Source organism: Nipponia nippon, unplaced genomic scaffold, assembly GCF_047370975.1.
Source record: "Nipponia nippon isolate SJK-2023a ecotype South Korea unplaced genomic scaffold, ASM4737097v1 scaffold_3, whole genome shotgun sequence".
NCBI classification, from domain to species: Eukaryota; Metazoa; Chordata; class Aves; order Pelecaniformes; family Threskiornithidae; genus Nipponia; species Nipponia nippon.
In genome coordinates this window covers 17,334,650-17,356,744 of record NW_028262347.1, presented here as the reverse complement: position 1 = coordinate 17,356,744, position 22,095 = coordinate 17,334,650, and the positions used below count along the sequence as shown (strand labels likewise).

The following is a 22,095-nucleotide window of genomic DNA, read 5'->3' as shown; positions in this document are numbered from 1 at the left end:
CCATTATTACCAACCAGACAAGTTTTGCTTTCTTGGATGCATAGCAACCAAGGCTACAGATTAAATTCCATTTTTCTAAAAAGCATTGAAGTTTTCAAGATTTAGGGGAACACTGAATTACAGTGAGAGTTTAGCCTACACTGTATTTCTGAGATCCTTAGAGTTTTCCAGAAAAGACAGAAATAAACAAAATAAATCTAGTAAATATATTAAACAAATAAAAAAAATTCGGGGGGGGGGGGAACAAAACCAAAACCCAACCAAAACCAAAGACGACATTTCAGCAAGAAATAAATTGAAATTAATTAAATCATTTTTGCAACAACTTTGGAAAGCATTTATCACCCTGGACTTACAAAACATAACCAGGCATCAGTCTCCTACTAAAAGGTGTTTAGAATTCAAGTAAGAGATGACTCGTGGCATAACTCTCCTGAAAAGGATCTCAAATTGCCAGAAAAAAGGCTTCAGGCCTAGGTATTCGAACTATGTTGAATTAAACTGAAACCTGTCACCAAATCAAGCATAAACAGCTACTGATTCAGGCATTTCCCCAGGAAGCACTAGATCTGCAGTTTCTTAGAAGATGATGACTTAATCACAGAATTGTTGAAGCTAGAAGTGATCTCTAGAGATCCTTTAGTCCAAGCTTGCTGCTCAAGCAGAGCCAGCTAGCACAGATTGCCATGGCCAACAAGACCACAAGAATAGTCAGCAAGACTATTCAGTGAGAGTAGCCTTTCTTCCAGATAGGAGCATCCCTTTCCTCTTCATTGTGTTGTGTCCAAGAATGTATCAGGCATAATGGCAGGAGAACAACAGGCAAAAAGGAACCTGATTTTAGGGTATTAAGCCAGGAAGCAAGGTATCTGCAGTTCCATAATTAGCTGTCTTAACTATTCCCATGTTTATTCAGTAACTCTTCAATGCAAGAGACAAGCACATACTGTGACATTTACTAGTACTGACTCCTCCATTTCATAACAAAAGCTCTAGCAGTTTTCAGAAGCCAGCCCAGCACTGCCCTGTTTCAAGTGGTTCTTCCTTCTTAAACTCCATCAACTTTTCTGTAAGAATACATCTCACTGACCCCAGAAGCATGAAGTTAGAAGAATAACAAAACAAAACAAGCGCATCTGCAGCCTGCTGGTTTACACATTCAGCTGGGAAGGGATAAGCTCAGTGTTCATTTCCCCCTCATGTAGTTATTCATTTTCTATTGCTCTTATGTAAAGAGCACATGCAGTCTGAGTTAAAGAACAAAATGTGTCCCATCCCAGGAGATCACCTTACCCATCAGTCTGCAGACATGAAAACTCAGACCACTGTTCTGCAGCAAAGGGAGGCTATTTCAACAGTGTAATTGTTGAAATGCAATTATACAATATAGATGGCCTGAATTAGTTCTCTCTCCCCTCTCCTTACAGTATATAGATGTCAGAGGAGCCGGAGGAATTATGGACAGATAAGCACACATATGGGTACACAAGGACAGCTGGCAATGACAGCAAGGCCTAGAGCTAACATGTAGAAGAAGCAGAGGTGCCAGAGGAATAGGATGAAAGATGTAAGAGAAACCAAAGGGAAACTGATGGAATGTAAAGTGCTTTTTCTGTAGTTTGAGAATTTAATTTAAAAGGCTAATATACGAAATTTTCAAGAGAAACAATAGGTACATTACTACGAGTAAGCACTTTCCTAAAACTTCTTAAATACAAAAAGGATAACAAAGGAGCAGAAATGAAATACACTGAGGAAAAATTGGTACACATGTGATAAAGAGTCCCTACAATAAGTACGAATACTAGCAAGGAGGGAATAATGAAGGTCATGTCTTTACATGAATTGCAGTCAGTAGTACATATAATAGATACAGTGACTCACTGTTAGCAGGCAAGTTTCTCCTTTACTAATTTAATTAAAGTATTTCACAATACTGACTGTTAAAATTAACAGTTAATTTCACCAACTAATTTTAACTAACCTAATACATAAAAAAGATAAACTTCTTGTATTTGAGTAGTTAATTTTATAAAAGCAAATCAGTTTTATCCTGCCAGATATAAAATAAAGGTCATACCAAACCTAAAGGGTTTGACATTATCCCTTTTTATTGATTTAGCTAGCCCATAATGTATTTGTTAGTATTTAGACAGAAAAAGAGCACAAAATAATACTGCCTTCAGGTAATTCAATATGGCTTGGCAAAATTCTGATTGAAATATGTTAACAGTAAATAAATGTTTTATTAAGTTTCTGATATGCAATGAATTCTAAAGAAATACAAAAGGGTATTCATTGCATATTATTTTTTATTTCTCTGCAGAAATTAGAATATTTCTGACGCAAAGATTTTTCACAAATCTTATTTATAACATTTGCAGAACTCTATCCATTTACACTCTTTGAATGTAAAACCAGCAACTTTTGCAGTGCAACGCATGCTAGAGATATCTGAATAAGCTTTAAAAAATCTGACATGGCACAAGGCTTTGCAGAAATACTAGTCTGGGGTCCAGAAACACTTCCAGCTCTGGAGGCGGATCTCTACATATTGCTCTGTTGAACAGCACTGACATATACAGCATAAGAGATTACAGACAGCCCCTCTCTAGCCCCATACGGACTACCAAGGAACATATTATAAAGGCTTTGACAAAATGTGAAACATTATTTCTTGCCTCCTGCTCAGCTTTCCAGCTTCTCCTCATCCCTACTTTTATAATTACCTTTTTGACAACACTGACTAAAGCAGCCAGCATGTCTTACTCTTCTAAGAGTTTTGATATGTACACTCTGCCATCAGTTCTTTCCTCTGTATGTTGCAGAAATGAAAAAAGTCTCTTTTTCAACTATTAGAAAAAGTAATTCAGGAATCTATGACTGACTTTAATGTATATCCATACAGATTATGAGGGTAATTTAACTGCTGTTAAATCTTATTTTTGACCCCCATTTAGGAAAAAAATAGAGAGGGAATTTTAATGTAATATTTATTGCACTGAGAAGCTTTAAGACCAGAAAAAAAATCTGATTATGTTTATTTCCATATATTTATGTAGACTTGTTTATTTTGTATTCCAAAAAGAACTATAAAATCAGATGTTATATACATGTTTTGAACACTTCCTTGGATTAAGATATTGTATCCATCAGCAGTTATCAAATCCTTAAACATTCACATACCAGTATTTGTAACATTAAACATTTTGAAAAGTTTCAGTTCTTGCATATATAAATGAAAACAAATATACACATTCCAAAGTTCATCAGCTGCAGTCTGTCCTCAATTATGATTAAAACATTATCACCTGCAATATGAGCTATTAATATAGCTCAGTTATTCTCTCTCTCTATATATATTCTACTAACCAACAATAATATAAAAAACCAACCTGGCTTGGAGAGAAATAAGTGAAAATAAGCAAAAGGAAAAATAAGTGAAGACTATGAATTTTGTCAAATAGGAGGAATACAGGGAGAAATGTTTAAGAGGCATTCGGACAATGCCCTTAATAACATGCTTTAACTTTTGGTCAGCCCTGAAGTGGTCAGGCAGTTGGACTAGATGCCTGTTGTAGGTCCCTTCCAACTGAAATATTCTATTTCACAAATGTATTCAGACACTTCCAGGAAAATATGCCTTCCGTAAAAGATTTAGTTTTAGACAGATATCATTCTTTCTACAGTCATCAGGTTGATCCAATTTTTCAGTATTTTGCTGCTTTTCAAATGTCAACTTCTTTAATACTTTACTTTAGCAAGCAGGGATTAGTGTGTTGAGCCATCAAATATCTTTCTCTTTGTTTGGTTCCACTTTAGTATCCCATGAAAATAAAAATGCATAGGTAGTTAATTTTATTTGATCAAGAAAGTAATTATGAAATAAAGTCTGTCCAGGGGGGACTGGTAATCAGGAGGCAAGATGGGGTGACTGGAGCATGGATAAAGCACAGTTTGGACAACCTGTGGAGTTCTAGAAATCTGCAGCTCTGAGGGGAAGGGGGATTATGGTGGGTGTGTATGTGCATCCAAAACTGCTATACCACCCTGCCAGTGGTTGCATAGGTTTGAATGACAACTACTGGGCTGACTGAACGACTGTAGAGAGCAGGAACAGAACCAGAGGACTTTGGCAGAGAAATGGAGGCGTCGGGGGAATGCAGATGAGAGTAGCACTCTTAGGGCTTGATTCAGTCACATAAACACAGATCATAGAATCATAGAATGGTTTGGGTTGGAAGGGACCTTTAAAGGTCACCTAGTCCAACCCCCTGCAGTAAGCAGGGACATCTTCAATCAGATCAGGTTGCTCAGAGCCCCGTCCAACCTGACCTTGAATGTTTCCAGGGATGGGACATCAACCACCTCTCTAGGCAACCTGTTCCAGCTATCATCTGAAGTTCTTTAAAGCATGAGACATCTGCATGGTTGTATGTGGCAGACGCAATATAGGAACTGGGAGACACTCACAGTCTTCTGGACTGGCTGTTAGAGGCAAGGAAAGATACCCTAGGCATCTCAAATGTACTTGTTAGAAATCTAGGTATTGCCAACTTCCACAAAAGCTGAGTTTTTCTTTATGGAATCATAGTGAGATTGCAGTACAGAGGCAACTAACTCTCATCCCATGGCTGTATAACCCTCAGACCTTATATCAGTGTGTTGCCAGTTAGGGGTCATTTCCTAATGAATGCAGATCCACTACTGCGTGTTATGTAAAGGTGTATAGGTATCACAGAGGGTTTCTGAGCTTGTTACGAACAGCCCAAGATAAAGTATGTTAGTGCTAAGGTAAAATGAAAGGCAATAATATAGATAGAAATAAGAATTCAAAACAAACAGGATCAGTAAAATCTAACTATTAGAGTAAATTTTCTCTCCCACCTGCACAATGTCTCTTTCTGCAAACTTTCCTCTTGAAGAAATTCTCACTACATCACCATCCAGTTCTTCCATAGCTTAAAAAAAAAAAAAAAAAAAAAAGGAAAATTAATTCATCTATGAAATTCATCTATGAGTTCGGCTACACGATGAAAAAAAATCTTACTGAGAAAAACTTTAGTCAATTTACACTTTAGGGCAACAAAACCAACAATTGTTATTCAGGTAACTCTTTAAGATCATTTGCACCATAACATCATGCTTTGTAGTTATTTTGCACTTTTTCATGTTGACAATACACACTTTTTGCTTTTATTGCCATCTTCAGAACAAAACAGACAATGATAAAGTCCTCATCCTTCCAGCTCTCAAACCAGCAAGTATATCTGTTTTGGTAAGGCTACATTTATACTTTCATAAGTGGACAAGAATTCATCTTCAGCAATTATTCTTACAGAAGATATCATAGGATACAGCACAAAGAGGTACTAACTCACATTCATACTGAAAAAGTAATGACTGTTAATGCATAGGAATGAGGAGTTCTTAAAAAAAATATTAAATTTATTGGGTAACTCTTCTTATATCTTTCTGAGCAGGATCCAGGAAAACTCTAAAATTGTCCAGATACCCAGAAGCCATTCTAGGTAGAAAGGCATACCTGCTCTCTGGTCAGTGTTGAAATGGATGGACTTGGGATCACAGATTATTGCTCAGCCATTGTATCTGCAATCCTCCGATTCTTCTTTCAGCATACACTATGAAAATCAAAGCTCTGCATCACTGAGCTTCTCAGGGGTTTACAAGCTGTGCTGAGCTCACTGAAACCAGCATTTCAAAACCTAGTTCTTCCAATGCAAGAACCAGAAAGCATAAATGATGCTATCAGGAGTCAAGTTCCACCCAAAAAAAAGAGCAAGTTTGTTCAAAGAAAAAAATCAGTAGGTCTGTAGAGCATGTTGCCAGATGATGCTGTTAATGCAAAAAATGTACATGTGTTCAGACCAGGAGACTGAACAAGTATTTGAAGGAGAGATCCACTGAAAATTTCCAAAATAGACATAAAGCACATCCTTCTCAGGAAATTAAAATCTAAAAACAGTATTCAGGCAAGTATCATATTTGCTTATTCTGTTCTTAGTGTTCTCTAGATAACTACCCACGACCATGTCAGATACAGAATGCTGGGCAAAACAGACCCCTGATCTGATCTGTTATAGTCATCCTCACATCCTTAGGTAAAGCTCTGCTAAATGTATGTGCCATCTATTTGAGCTCCAGACTTTTAAGAACCCCTCTGGTAACCCCCAGGGGCTGGAAGATCTAGGGGGCAGTGATATCTGGAGAGCAGTAACTTAGTCACTCTACAGCAGAACTGAGGCTTGACTGGCATTTCAATTGTAAGACAGTATGCCTGGAACATACACCCTCCTACACACACACTTCTTCAGTGTCCACGTCAGACATGGAGACTGTTGTTTTTCCCAGAAGGAATTTCTGCAGATGGAAGAGTAATCTCTCTGCCCTCTTGGGCATTGAGGGACTACAGATCTGGCACACATGTAACCAGTGAATTTCACTGAGGCAGTATACTCAAGGACTGTGGGTCCAAAGATGGAAACTGTATCCTGCAGTACAAACAGCATCCTGCCTTAGGAAAAGTGATAGGGATGACACCCCAAGAACTCTGCAAAGACAACCTCCAGAAGTAAAAAGAAGAGAGAATCTACATGTCCTGACTGAGTTAAGGGGAGCCTGGGCCAACCCAAGGACTGGACAAACAGGGAGAAAGGGAAAAGGCAAAAGAGGGGTGAGAGAAAAGTAAGTAGCATACGACTAAAGTTGGAATTCTCAGGGGTAAAAATGAGGTTTTCAAATTTCCCTCATATGCATTTATGAAGACAAACTGTCTTTTCTCATTACTTGTGGCATACAGTCACCTGAACTGTAAGCGTCCACCTGGACAATCTCTTCAAGGAATAAGATACTTAAAATTATCACAAATATACCACTTGCCAAAAAGCGTAAGAAAGTCAATGCCCAATAATTATTTTTTTGTGTTATTTTTTCCTCTTGTTTTCATACTCTTAGAATATTTGTACAAGAATTAACATGTACAGTCATTAGTGACTATTTACATTATACATCTGTGGTAGTACTAAGTATATTTCATGTACAAAAGAAGGCATACTGTCTAACCAGAAGTACTAGCATTAACAAGAAAGGATGTAGGACTTTGAGGAATAGATATAGAGCGAATGTCTACACTTCATAGTGCAGTGACACACACAAAGGCACTTAATAAATTAGTCCAAATAGCAGAAGCAGCTTAGTTATTGCAATAGAGAGTGGCGTTCCAGAACATCACATGAAATAATATGTAAATAATCCTGGTAATTTCTCTCCTGCTGTGATATTCTCTCAATGCTGCTACACAGTAAGGCTCACTCCTGTTATCTAGTGAAACCCAGTTTAACCCATTTCACCTCCTCAAAAGTATTTATTTTTCTCACTATTTTATTACCGCAGTAAGAACAGATGATCAATATTTCCACTCCACTGATATTTCACAAGGCAACTAAATATCCGTGTTGAAGAAATTCAACATTACTCCAGTATACTTACTTTACTGTGGTGGTTTTTTCCCCATTCATATTCTGGAGCTCTGTAAATGCTGAGTTCCCATATGGTTCTGTGACTTGAACAGAGAGCCTGAGGGGCTACACAGCTCCACATGGTAGCTTGTAATCATACTGAGTTATCAATCAATCCAGCTGGAAATGTCAACAGTGCTTACTGCTTGTTCCATATTATGCTCTTTTAAAGAGCAATATTTGTTTGAAAAGCCACATATTACTAAAATGTAAACAAATATAAAAAAATTCTAGGAAGAACAGTAGAACACTTACCATCAAACTCTGCTGGTCCTACCCCCACTATAATTATTGACATTGGAAGCTTTGAAGCCTTCAAAGGAAGAAGAAAAAGAGGTTTGATGCATTACATAACCTCTGCCAATAATACGTGAGATCTGAGGACAATCTGAATAAAAACCACGCAGAAGTTATGTTTTAAAGAACAATTTTTTTTTCCACCTAAAATGTTGAGTGGTGTAAACTGTCTGCTTAAGTGGTACAAAACATCTTGGATGAAGATAGAAAGGCAGATGATTATTTTAATTTATTTTTTCCTTATAAAGTCCTTGAATCACATAGGATCGTAATTAAACACAACAAACCATGTTAGGATTTAATACTAATATGACAACTAAGATGACAAATTTCTCTTAGAAACATTTGTAACCTGACAATAATTGCAAACACGTATCTAATGACAGTTTGACATTTATTTAAACGTACTTTGCTGTTTCTTGATATTACATAGTTGCTTGGAACTATGTGACACTATTTTTTACATAGATCTTAGGTGATTTATTCTCTTGAGAAAAATTGACATATTTGAGCAATATGTATCTTATATTTCTTCCATGAATGAAATTTTATTCAAGTCAGTCATCCATGCCACAAAGTAAACAAGATATTAAACTCGCTTATGGTAAGATTTTTAATTTTACTTAATCTTTTTCATTCAATAAAACAAGGCAAAGATGATACCTGGCTTTCCCTGAATAAACTCTCTGTAAACCCTTTACAATTATGAAGACAGTATCCTAAATATTGGATTCTCCTGCCCTGATAGTAGCACCAGATATCTGCTAGTTTACAGAAATAATCTGAAACTGCCCCTGTTGAGGAGGGTAACAACTAAAAAAAACATCTACCAAATGTCAAGGTTGACAACTGTTCCTCCTTGAGATATTCTGATGAACTGCAAAATGTTTACAGTCATTTTAAACAGTATACACTAGCCAAAAATCATAGATGTACACTTTCTGCTAAATTGAACTCTGCTTCACTGAAGTCTGAATTCAAGTGGTTTTAGAACATACTGTTATATTTTTCTTTTGGAATATAAAAAGTGTTTTTCTCCCTCATTTACAAGTTATTCTTATTTTAGAGACATCATCACCATTTCCCATTCTTCATAATACTACATATAAAACCAACTTTCTTTAAGCAGAAGATTTACAGTTAATTACTGTAAACATGCTATTTAAAACAATGAAAATACGCCACTCCATAAATCACTATTTAATGTTCTACATCACTATACATTATACACTATATATTATACATTGATATATACAAGATAGACACTATATATTATACATTATATATTATACAAATTCATCACAAAGTGTTACTACATAGTCAATCTTCCAGCTAAAATTTCATAGCAGAGTAAAAAAAATTAATAATCGCCTGTTAGTTAAATACTAATATGCTACTGAAGATAATAGTAAAAGCTTTCTGGCCATGGTCCTAGGTAAACAGCTCTAGGTGGCCCTACTTGAGCAGGGGGATTGGGCAAGATGACATCCAGAGGTCCCTTCCAACGTTGACCACAATGTGATTCTGTGATTAAGGGCCATAAATACAGTGTAACTGTAACTGAATTACAGTGCACTGCTTAAGTTAATAGGGAGTAGAGAATATTTTTGAGACATGAAGGTATTTCTTAGAATAGAACATCTGTTTTTCAGGTGTTTTCTAGAATCTTATTGCTTGATTGTAAAGAAAATATCCTTTAAAGAGATTCCTACTCACACAGACACAGTATAATGTGATACAATGTATGTGAAAAAGTAAGTGGCGAGGACAGCATAAAGATGCAGAGTTGAACTTTCGCATAAAACTTAAGTGTTGGCATTTCCTTAATGACAGCATAACCTTTAAACAGTTTGGTAAAACAGAATGTGTCTGACATATATGCTGTAATGAGAAAGATGCCTAAAAGCACAATTGGTGTTAAAAAATGAAATATACTCTTCCTGAGTGTTATACATATCAAGTTTCATTGAACATCACTGCCCTTTTTATTATTTTGGATATTATTAAGACTGAAAAAACTGCTATTGAATAGCATTTAATTAGTTCTGTCATGCTATACTGTGCTCATGCTTCAAGAAGTATACAGAAGAATGAATGCATCGTCATAAAAAGAAAAGACAGCAAATATTCCCAAACTTCCATTCATTCCAAGCGAACAACATACCTGCTGTATTTCCGGACAGTTGCAGACTAACAGCTATTATTCCTGGAAATGAACTATTACTGGAAACATGTTTTTTCTGTATGTCTTAGTGGCAAATTACTTTCTCTTACAAGATATCAGCCAACTGGACTTAATAAGTCCTTATTAACACACAGACTGTGTCTACATGCTGCTGGCTAGAACTTGAGGGCATCTTGCTCTCCAGTGAAATACAGAACATTTCAGCAATATTTTCACATGCACCCTACAAACTGGAACAGTATTTAATCTCTACAGGAGGTAGTGAAAGTGAGCCTTCAAAAATATGCCACCTAATTCTACACTACTCATTTTGACATGATGCTTAATTATGTTAATGTAGCCTTTTCACCCACCACTTTGCTATTAACTAGATCCACTGTGGTATGTTCAAAACTATTGGTCTAGATCTTTTCAAACCCTGTCTGGAAGTTGTTTCTGTGTGTACTTTCATCTGACATTTCCCAGGGGCAAAAGCAAAATGGAACTTGTTCATAATACAGAATATTACTTATATACATAGCAGTTTTGAAGAGAAAAACATTGAAAATAATGCAGAAACTGAGAAACAATTAAGATGACTGGAATGCTTGCCATTTGGGATCAGAAAGTTTGGGACAGTTTTTAAAAAGGAGGTGGGGGGATTAAAGCTGTTTACTAGAAAGATAAAGAACAGTTCACTATGGAAAACTGCATGGTGGGATGTGCATGAGGAAGGAGAAGCCAAGAAGCAGATGAGGAAAATCATATGAACATACAGTGTTAGAGAGAAGAGCATAATTTCTCACAAAACACTAGCTAATTAAGCTAGATTCAACTTTTGCTTTCTTTCTGTCTTTACGCATAACAAACTTTTGCCGTTCGGAAAAAATGGTTAATTTATGGAACAAATGTAGTGCCTGAAATATAACTGATTTAGTCTATTGCCTAAAATATTAGTTGCTAGAAACATAATTCTTTTAAATTTCAACACTTTCAGCAAAACTTACATTCACTATGGATTCTTTTGTCTGAGCCATATCAGAAATAACTCCATCTGTAATAATGAGAAGAACAAAATACTGGGAGCCATCTTTTACTGAAGCAGCATATCTAAGGGAAGAAAAAACAACATTATAATAGTAAAAAAAAACCTTTATACAAAGGAATTAATATGAAAAGAAGCTGTACTTTAAAGGACTAATAAAAATAAAAAACAGTCATGAAGTGAATTTCGAAAGTAAAGACATTCATCATTAAGATGGACATTCTACTTTTAAACGAGAACATTAGAAAAACGTAACTAATACAATACTGATATTGATATTCTGCATGTGTTGAATCAGTGAAAAATGGGAACTGTATCACTACCAAGAAGAGCATGGACAGAATGTTCCTTATAGAATCATGAATCATTAGAAAGTCTAAGTTATTTAGAATCATAGAATCATTTAGGTTGGAAAAGACCTTTAAGATCACCCAGTCCAACCATAAACCCAGCACTGCCAAGTCCACCACTAAACCATGTCCCTAAGCACCATGTCTACCCGTCTTTTAAATACCTCCAGGGATGGGGACTCAACCACTTCCCTGGGCAGCCTGTTCCAATACCTGAGTACCCTTTCGGTGAAGAAATTTTTCCTAATATCCAATCTAAACCTCCCCTGGCGCACCTTGAGGCCATTTCCTCTTGTCCTATCACTTGTTACATGGGAGAAGAGACCAACCCCCCACCTCGCTACAACCTCCTTTCAGGTAGTTGTAGAGAGCAATAAGGTCTCCCCTCAGCCTCCTTTTCTCCAGACTAAACAAATCCAGCTCCCTCAGCCGCTCCCCAATAGCACTTGTACTCTAGACACTTCACCAGCTTAGTTGCCCTTCTTTGGACACGCTCCAGCACCTCAATGTCCTTCTTGAAGTGAGGGGCCCAAAACTGAACACAGTGTTCGAGGTGCAGCCTCACCAGTGCTGAGTACAAGGGGACGATCACTTCACTAGCCCTGCCGGCCACACTATTCCTGATACAAGCCAGGATGCTGTTGGCCTTCTGGGCCACCTGGGCACACTGCTGGCTCATATTCAGCTGTCTGTTGACCAACACCCCCAGGTCCTTTTCCGCCAGGCAGCTCTCCAGCCACTCCTCCCCAAGCCTGTAGCGTTGCATGGGGTTGCTGGGACCCAAGTGCAGGACCTGGCACTGAGCCTTGTTGAACCTCATACATTTGGTCTCAGCCCATTGATCCAGCCTGTCCAGGTCCCTCTGTAGAGCCTTCCTACCCTCCAGCAGATCAACACTCGCACCCAGCTTCGTGTCATCTGCAAACTTAGTGAGGGTGCACTCGATCCCCTCGTCCAGATCATTGATAAAGATATTGAACAGAACTGGCCCCACTACTGAGCCCTGGGGAACACCACTTGTGACCGGCTGCCAACTGGATTTAACTATTTAATTTAATAGTTATTACATCTGGGGAACATAGTTTGGTATGAAGGGCATATATTAATATTGAATGGTTTGTTTTATAGCACAAATAAAATTTATCAGGAATGAGCACATTGCATAAATATTTCTTTTTTTTTTTTTTTTTTTTTTTTTTTTGTCTTACAAAATCAGGTTAGAATCATAGAATTGTTTAGGTTGGAAAAGACCTTTAAGATCATCAAGTCCAACCATTAACACCATGCTTGCAGATTTATAGTTTATAGTGCACATTTGTAAAATGGCTGAACATGCACCCTACAACCCTGGCTTAGATATTCAACAATTTGCACCACACATAGATTCCTTTCAAGACTCAAGCGTCTCCCTGTGCTGTACATGAATACAAGACAAAACTCATCCAGTGCCATTCCAGTCCTACCTCAGCCAAAAGACCCAAGAAGCAACTGCTCTTTGAAAATAAGCAGCTTTTGAAGATTTGGAAAGTCCTGAAAGATAGTGAGTCTGTAGCAGCCCCACTGAACTCTATGGCCTGCATACCAGAAGCTAAGACTTCAGTTCATTTATTTTCAATTCCCAAGGGTCAAAGTGTCCTATATAGTTAGTGAAGAACTTTTTTTGTGTGGAGCAGCCTGCTTGCTGTTTCACTTGACAGCAGCCAGTATAGTTCCTATTTTCACAAAGGCTCTTGATGCCGTGAAGGAGTTAGATAGCAGAATCTTGTAATAAAAGTAGCAATGAGTAGTATGGAAAGCAGTAATAAAAAAAAAATCAGTCTCCATATAAATACTGTGCAATATACAGCCAAGTACAGAATATGACTGTCAAAGAACTCACTGTCTTGTTGGTCACTGAACATGAAAGGCTTTGGGTCACCAAACAGGGTTATGTTCTAATGATGCTCATGATGACTGCATGCACTTAGAAAATTCTAACTCTGATGTTACACAGTGCTTTTGCAAGTGAGTACTGCCAATAAATAAGATGCTGTAACCACAACATTTACAAGAGTTTGGAGGAATGTGTGTGAAATGGAATCTACAACTCACAGAAAGCCATCACACTCCTCCCTCTCCCTCCCCAAGATACAGATGGGTAGGAAAGCCACACAGACAGTGAACCTGTTGAACATCATCTATTTGCATGCTGGCAGGAGGGACTGATAGTTAAATATCTAGATTAGCAAGACCTACTGTGGAATACATTTTCACTACCACACAGAGACTTCTTTCATCTCATTTTTCCACAATGCTTATAATATTTTCAAGGATGACTGCAGTGACAAGGGATGATGAGAGAGTAAAATAAAAATTCATTATCCTTTCTGAGCACTTAATACTGTCTACATACCTACACTGAAGAAATGGAACAGAAATTTGGTTATTTCAAATTTTCCATGCAATAAAACATTCTGAAGTCTTTTGCAAGAAAGATCTTATATGAGGAGGGGAGATGACAGAAGACACTACGTTGAATCTGATGCTGTTTAGATAACTCCCTAGCTGGGGGAAGGATAATAAACTCATTATCTGCTTAAAGAGCTTCCGAAGAGTTCCAAGATCACAAGAGAATTGTACTATCTGACATTGTTTCCAGAGATCTCATCAGAGACGTATTTTTAAGTAGGAGGGATGTGGGAAGAAGAAATTTCTTTCAGACTGAAGGTAGGTTCAAAGAGTAACTGCAGGCTAGATCATAATTTCTAGTACCACGTCTATGAGAGCCAATAGAATAGCCAAGAAACTGAACCTTGAAGGAAAATGATGTTACTGAGAACTGGACTGGTATATGGATTGTATTAAGGATGATCATGCTGTAGAAATCCTCATGAAGATACTTAGCTTTTCCACTATAATGTAGCGTGATTTGCTACCAGAAGGAATTCCCAAAGTTTGCAACAACTTGATATCTAGACAAAAGTTCAGTGGAAGAACTACAAAAGCTGGTGACAGGCTTCTGTAATTCTGCAAAAGTTGACAAATACTCCTGAGAAACAACTGGTGAGAAAAGGAACTCAATTTATGCCAATGTTTTGATTGTACTAGATAAAGAATTTCGATTTTTGCAATGACCAGGAGGGTTGAGGTTAATTGCCAAATTCTGAACCAGCCAGCTCAGCTGATACGACCAGTTCTAAAGAAGAAGAAAGAGCCAGAAAAGTCAATGGGTTAGATTTCCAGTTAACATGGCTCATGCAGACACTCAATGCCACAGACATGGAATTCAGCTGTCATAAGGATTGGCATATTTCCTCACAATCTGAAAACTGCTACTGGAGAGATCCCGTCAAAGGAAAGATTAAAAGGAGAGAGCTAGTTGCTAAAGACAAGCAATGAAATATACATGTACCTAATTTGAATGCTATGATTCGAAGATGGAACAACTAATCCTAATGATGAATAACTAAAATCAGCTATCTAGCCATGCTGGGGTGCACAGAAAATTCTTTGCACCATAGAATTTGCAAATTATTTTTCATTGGGCTGTAGAACTAACAACAGCAAGAACAGATAGTAAATAAATATTTCTTGCTACAACAATTAACTATTTTGCAAGCTCATAAATAAAACATTAACAGTACAATGATTTACACATCCCTACTATACTATTTTATAAACATTAGTTCTTTCTCTGCATCTATAAATAAAATAAAATCTGTTCAGGTAGTTACTCAGCTAAATTATCTGAGGCATATCACTTTTCCTATACCAACACATGGATGTATACTGTAAGTCAAGATCTTGTCTGCCAAAATAAGGCAACTTTATCGTTCTTAAGAAACTTCTACAAACACAAGAACGGTTTTACTTTGAGAAGTTAGATGAGGTGTTGCATAACACAGCACCGTAGCTCCCCAACAGTGGCCGCTGTACTATACCAGCTGGGAACTGTTGCCACAGAGAGCCCTGGAAAATTTTGTTGACATTTTGGACATTTTGAGATTAGAGGAAGTACATATGCCTAAAAAAATTGCATTTTATAAATCTTTTGAGAGATTTATGTCTTTTCTGTGAAGCAAAAATTCTGTGCTCCAAAGGACAAAAGGAACAGGGCAGAGTGATCCCACAAAAGTTTTCTTTCACTGATTTCTGCTAAGATTTTAACACAGGGTGGATCAACTGGATCACTTGTATTTAATCAGTGATGAAATTCTGCATAATACTAGCACATTGTCTTTAAATCTACTCAAAGGTACGAGTTAATCATGTTAGACTGAATAAACAAAACAACCTTCTTCAATGTTTACCATCATGTAACTGTTAGCCTTTTATATGTGATCGTTGCACTGACAATAAGAGGTTTCTGCAAAGTACCTGTTGTGATGCTTACCTGGCTACATGATTAATTACAGGGGCAAAGTTTGTTGGTCCATAAAGCTGTACAGATTTTAGACTCCTGTAATATGCCTCCATTACACCATCAATTCCATGGCAGTATGGATTTTGAGGGTTTCCATTCTAATGAAAATAAGAGATGATTAATCACTAAAAGTAATTATGAAGCAAAAATGCTGCAGGTTACTGAACACTACCCAGAGTACATTTTTAAATGGCAAAGACCTAAGCATTCTAGGATCTACTCAGAGAGTTTACTACAAATGCCCAATGTAAGTGCCATGGCTGGTTGTGAGTGTTAACTGCCTAGGGAAGGAGGTTCTAGCAGCCTCGTTATATGCAGTCTGAATTACTGGAACTGGTGCCTAGACATACATACCATCCTAAGTGAAATTAAACAGGTTTTTTTACATGCAACAGGAACAGGCATTTCCCTGTGTGGATTTAAGGGCAGATGTAAAACTGGAATCATGTTTAGGAACACAGTTCTGGCTCAATTATATCTTCTTTTAAAAATGTTAAAAAAAGAAATGGTAGCCAGATTCTGATGTTCATACACTATGTGAGTATAAAGTAAACTATAAACTCTTCATTGTTTTGGTACAATGTTTCTGCATTGGAAAACTGATTTTTGACCTGGTATAAACAGATGAAGAAAGGAACTTGTTCTTTGGGAACTCACTGAAATGGCTGAGACTGTAAATTCTTTGGGTAGGCATTTTACTACCTATCTCCATAATGACTCTATAATGAGGATACCTATTATACAGATGGCAATACAAACCCACAAACTAAATCCTAGATTAATGATCCATGTCAGGCCATACAAATGATCCATGTAAGGCTTCAAAACCTTCCAAATCACCTTACTTTCCTTCATGTGCCAACACCTCATTGGCTTAACGTGCTAATGGCTTAATCTCATTCTGAGGTAGAGTATACCTCCCTGATAATCTAGAACAGCAAAAGGGATTTTTCATGGAATTTATCTAGAACATTAAAAGAGAGTGCTGAAAACACTGCTTAGCATTAAATGGGAGACATCTACATATGTTTATATATGGAAGAAGGAAAAAAGACTGTTTTTTCCTCTGTAAAAGCATCACAATGCTGCATGAATTAACTGAATTAATTTTAGAAACAATTTTTAAAATTGAAAGTAGCCAGGAATAAGTCTGCAGTTTTAATAGCCTTAAGATTATATGTATCAATATATTTGAACTTGCTACACAAAAGTCCAAAGAAAGTCTGTGATTCAAATGAGTATCTGTAATTGCACCTGTTTTGAATTACTATCCATGTGGAAAACCTTTCCTTGAGATAAGACATGTGGCATTGTTTTCTAGCGCAGGCTGACAGAAGAAATACACATCTACAATTACCAGTCTTCTGCCATGTCTTTGCTGCTATCTAATTAAAACTCACCTGATCTACCTATACTTGCTGTAATTCTGACAACTTTATTCTACTCAGAGAAGAACAAAAAACTCAAAATAAGCAAGCAGGTAAACATGAACAGTAATCACAAGCATCAGTTATAACACATCAACCTTTCCGGCAAATCCTGTTAGATTTTAGGTTTGTAATTTAACTGGCATATGGACCAGTCTCAGATTTGTTCTTGTCACCTCAGCTTATAGTTCACTTAGTTATCTCTATGTCTCTAAACTAGCAGCCTGTAAAAGATAAAGAGATCGCAGAAAATGAGAGAGAACAAAAATAATAATGAAAGATTATCTTGGATCATGATTCGCTTGCTTCTTAAGATAGATTAGCTTCAATCTGAAGTCTTTCAAGCATCTGTTTCTCATGCTGCTACAGCTGAGGTTAAAGATGATTACTTTTCTTCATTTTTGGCCTACAGGGACTTCTTGACTCTGGATTTCTCTCAGTAACTTCACTATGAAATTTTGAAACAGTCTTTTAGACAGAAGAATTAGCACATTCTCTGTTCTTGTCCAGTAACTTCTTACGACTGCAACCTTAACTCCCAAAATTTTGTTGTAGTAAAGAAATTCAAAAAACATATAAATATTTGTTTACTTACCAGTGCAAATTCATGTGATACTCTTCCATCTGGAGGCAGTCTAGCTCCAAAACCTAGAGCTGGGAACATTTTATCACTATCATAGTCCTGAATTATTTCACCTACTGCTTTCAGTGCCATGCCATAAGCATTCAGCTGATAGGGATTCATGTAGTGCAGTGAAGTAGGCTGTGAAGGGTTACCTGTTGAAGCAAGGACCAGATTTCCTTTAAAACTGAATCACTTCAAAATTTTCTCTCTTAAAAATGATAGAAATCTAAAAATGCAGAAATTGAAAAGAAAAGATCATGAAAAGAAAATGAACTTATTTCCTATATACATAACTGTGGTTGTATCAGGTAAAAATGCAATGTTCTGAATACATTTTTAATAGGTTAACAGTAGTAGCTGTAAACTTTTTCAGCGCTGAAAGGGCAGCAAGAAACTGTGATTAGAATTGTATATTTGTGTCATTTGATAATATGATATACACTTTTAACATGAAATTTACAAAAGTATTATGACATTCTGAAAGCAGCTTTGAAGGAGGATCACAACTTCTCTCTGCTTCACCCCACTTCAGCCTCACTCCACCTGAAACTCCTTTCTTTTGCCCCTCTCAATGGGGTCTTCTAAGTTAGCCAGTTTTCTCCCAGCAATAACAAAAAAACAAAAAAAAACCCACCATCAGAAAGTACACAAATATCTGCAAACTGCTCCTACCAATTCGATTTTATAGGTAGCTTTTTCAATTTTTATCTGTTCTATTTGCTCTGCTTTTCTGGACAGGAATTGGCCTCTAGTCTGTTATTCAGCAAAATAGAATCCTGATTCCAGGTGGTGACAGGCACGCAGATAATCAATAACACAATGAAGTTAAGCAGAATACTGATATAGATACAAACACACACATATATATGTACACTTAAAACCAAACACAGCACATACATACACAAGATGCTTATTTTTATTCTTACCATTTGAGGCTGTGAAATCAATAGCTACTGTGAAATTGATTTGGGTTCTGTAGAAAAAGCAAATACAAATCTTATTAATAGTTGTACTGTTATATGGAAAAATAAACAGGAGATGATAACATTGTTTGTGAACAAACTGTAGAACACTGACTTTCTAATACAGGAAATAAACACTGAAAATACTCTTTTATAAGGTTCCGGCCAAGAGCTACACAAGACTACTTCATTAACACACTGAAAACAGTTACTTAACTCCATCCTTCCTTTTTTCATTATGAAAAAACCTAAATCATTAATAAGGTTATTAACATCCATAAACATTATTAATTCATTTTCAACAGTAATACTGGTTTTTCCTTGGACATATTTTAGCCCTAGTCATGGAAGACTTTGACAAGGGAAATAGGCTTTTACTAATCTGCTCATTTTCTTAACACTAAAACTGTCTTCAATCAGAACACGTTTGAAGTCATACCATGCATAAAATCTTTGGACAGGATATCATAGTTTTTGGCAGTGGATTTCTTTCATGTGAACATAGTCAATACTTTGAGTGAGCATATCAAGGTAATTCTTGGAAGACAAAAGTAAAATTTGGAAGCAGCAATATGAAGATCTGTATTTGGAGCAGTAGCTAAATAAAGCCATTATCGTGCATGGATCAGTTGTTAGCATAGACTTATTGTCAGAAAAATTAATCATTAATAGACTTTTACAGAGTGACAATCCAATTAAACGCAGTTCTGTTCCGCAGCTTCCTTCAGGACAAAATACTGTCGTTCTGGAGATAATCTCTTAGCTAATAAGACTCTATCAGGAAAAAGAGTTTGTATGAATTTGAACATTGACTTTTTGCTCAGATTGAGTGTTTACATCTTCCTTCAAATTTCTGCCTCTCTGTGTGTAACTATAAATTTAACGGCCAAATTAGCAAAGATTAAAGCTGTTTGAAAGTTACTGAACAGACTTAACTCATGCACATTTAGATTAAATATCAACAATCTGACACCTGGCCTTGCAGTAGTGGTTTTACCGCTCAAATAACCTGATGTGCCCAGAGAAAATACTACTTATTTCATAAAAAGCTGGGTATAAAAAAAAAATTCACATGGAATCATTTTATCATACTGATCATGGCTAACACAAACTAAGCCAGATTATGGGTGGACTCTGCCTCCAAAAAGTGGTAAAAGCCTACCAATGCCCACAGTATTAAGAAGAGTCCTTGGAACATGGTCAGCCCAGAATACATCTAAAAGTGCTGCAGCCTCAACGTGGACTTCAACAACAACAAAAACAAAAAAAAAAACCAAAAACACACAGTGAAAGCTGCTTCAATCTCTGAAAAGTTGAGACACCTAAGCTTTATGAGAGAAGTTTTCTGCTAATACTTCAGCAGTCTGCTTTATGCAGTTTCACCAAAAAAATTTTACTGACATAACAAGTCAGATCTGTACTCAAATGTCAAGCCCTGGGCTTCTTAATCACAGTGTCCTTCTGCAGTGCCAGTTAGTTGTAAGAATAAAGATCCTAAGAGGTGCATGTCAACTATTAATAGTTACCACTATAGTGTGCAGATAAATCGTCTTCCTCAGATAAGAACACGTTAGGAAAAACAACAAAAAAGTCTAACACAATACCATTCCTAGATTTATGCTTAGAGTCCTTATTGGCACTGCTAAGCAGAACTGCTTTTGCACTATAGTCTCCCTGTACTTAAATTTTAAGGGCTTTGGTGTGGTGCAATGTTTGAAGAGTAAAACAACACTCCTCCAAGCGTTACATGCCAGGTACATCAAGTACAGAAATCCTTCAGCGTGAAGAATGTGTCACTGAGAAAAAAAAACTCAAACAGCTTCTCCTCTGCATAAGAACAACAAAACTTATTTGTAAACTCATTTCCTGGATCAGCTATTCTGATCCAATTGGTAACAAGAAATAGAGTTTCACAGATTCTGAATTCAAGACAAACAAGAGAAAGCACAGTAAGAGAAGACTGGAAAGGAAAATGGCTAACAAAAGTAAAAGAAAAAAACATTAAAACCGTATCTAACGGCAAAAAGAACAAAGTCAATTTGCATGTGACCACAAGTAATGACTGACAGCATCAGTTTCTGGAGTATGCCTCGAAGCGGTGTATCTGCATTAAATGTATACTGCTCCAGACAGCAGAAGCCCATCTGGTAAACTAGAAAAACTCCCTCTCCCATTTACAATCCACTGTAATCTGGACTATGATTTTTGTCCAAGCAGAAGAGTATGCATATTACAGTATCTGTCAATTTGACAACTAGAAAAATCATGATATAAAATAAGATCAAAACAGATGTCTACATCTCTAGAATGTGTTTCCATCTGTGTGCACATTTTGATGATACCACTGTAGAAAAACATGCAAGAACTTAAACCAATTACTTGATTTTAACAATTTACAGATGACTGTACATAGATTAGATTTCAGTTTCCTAAATATAGGTTCCTAATGTTATTTTAGAGCCCCCAGCATACTTACTACACCATAGAAATTTTGGGGAGTTTAAAATGGCATTAAGTGCCTGTGTAGTTCAGGAAACTGGAGCCTACTGTTAATGTAACTGTCACTTTGTATTATGGACTCATGACCACAGAAAATGTCATTTATGTCTTACAGAGAGCCAGGAAAGCTGAAACAAACTCTGTTAGGGCAAACCTGCACTGTGATCGCCCTATGTTTTCAATGACCATTTTGTTTCATATATCATACAACACATGCATGGAGAAAAGGAGGGTCAGGGGAGACCTTATTGCTCTCTACAACTATCTGAAAGGCAGACAGCAAGGCAGGTGTCAGTCCCTTCTCCCAAGTAACAAGCGATAGGATGAGAGGAAATGGCCTCAAGCTGTGCCAGGGGAGGTTTAGGTTGGATATTAGGAAAAATTTCTTCACCGAAAGGGCAGTCAGGCACTGGAACAGGCTGCCCAGGGAAGTGGTTGAGTCCCCATCCATGGAAGTATTTAAAAGATGGGTAGACGTGGTGCTTAGGGCCATGGTTTAGTGGTGGACTTGGCAGTGCTGGGTTAACGGTTGGACTGGATGATCTAGCCTAAGTTACACAAAGCACCTGTGTCCTCTGAGGAAAGGAATAATAAATTGCAAAAAGGTACAAAATAAAGGTCAACCCTTGTAGTCAAAATTATCAAGATGTAATTAAACCTTTTTTGAAGGCAAAAGCGGGTCTCTCAAACAAACAATTCAACTTCAAATTAGTACCACTGGAGAAAATATGTTCAAAAGCAGCTATTAATATTGTGAACATGTGTATTTTGTGTAAAAGATTATTA

At 36.9% G+C, this 22,095-nt stretch overlaps 1 protein-coding gene across 2 annotated transcripts in view; it reads right to left on the bottom strand.

Annotated features, from left to right (window-relative positions):
• The window catches only part of CPNE8 (copine 8), a 111,823-nt gene that overhangs the window by 3,050 nt on the left and 86,678 nt on the right, over positions 1–22,095 (bottom strand). For both annotated transcript variants that reach the window (XM_087766930.1, XM_087766931.1), the window contains 6 exons: positions 18,775–18,821; positions 17,819–18,000; positions 15,767–15,894; positions 11,007–11,109; positions 7,794–7,851; positions 4,888–4,961 (listed from right to left, as the gene is read on the bottom strand). In XM_087766930.1, the coding sequence (XP_087623056.1) occupies positions 4,888–4,961; positions 7,794–7,851; positions 11,007–11,109; positions 15,767–15,894; positions 17,819–18,000; positions 18,775–18,821 (592 nt within the window). The remainder of the gene's footprint in view (positions 1–4,887; positions 4,962–7,793; positions 7,852–11,006; positions 11,110–15,766; positions 15,895–17,818; positions 18,001–18,774; positions 18,822–22,095) is intronic.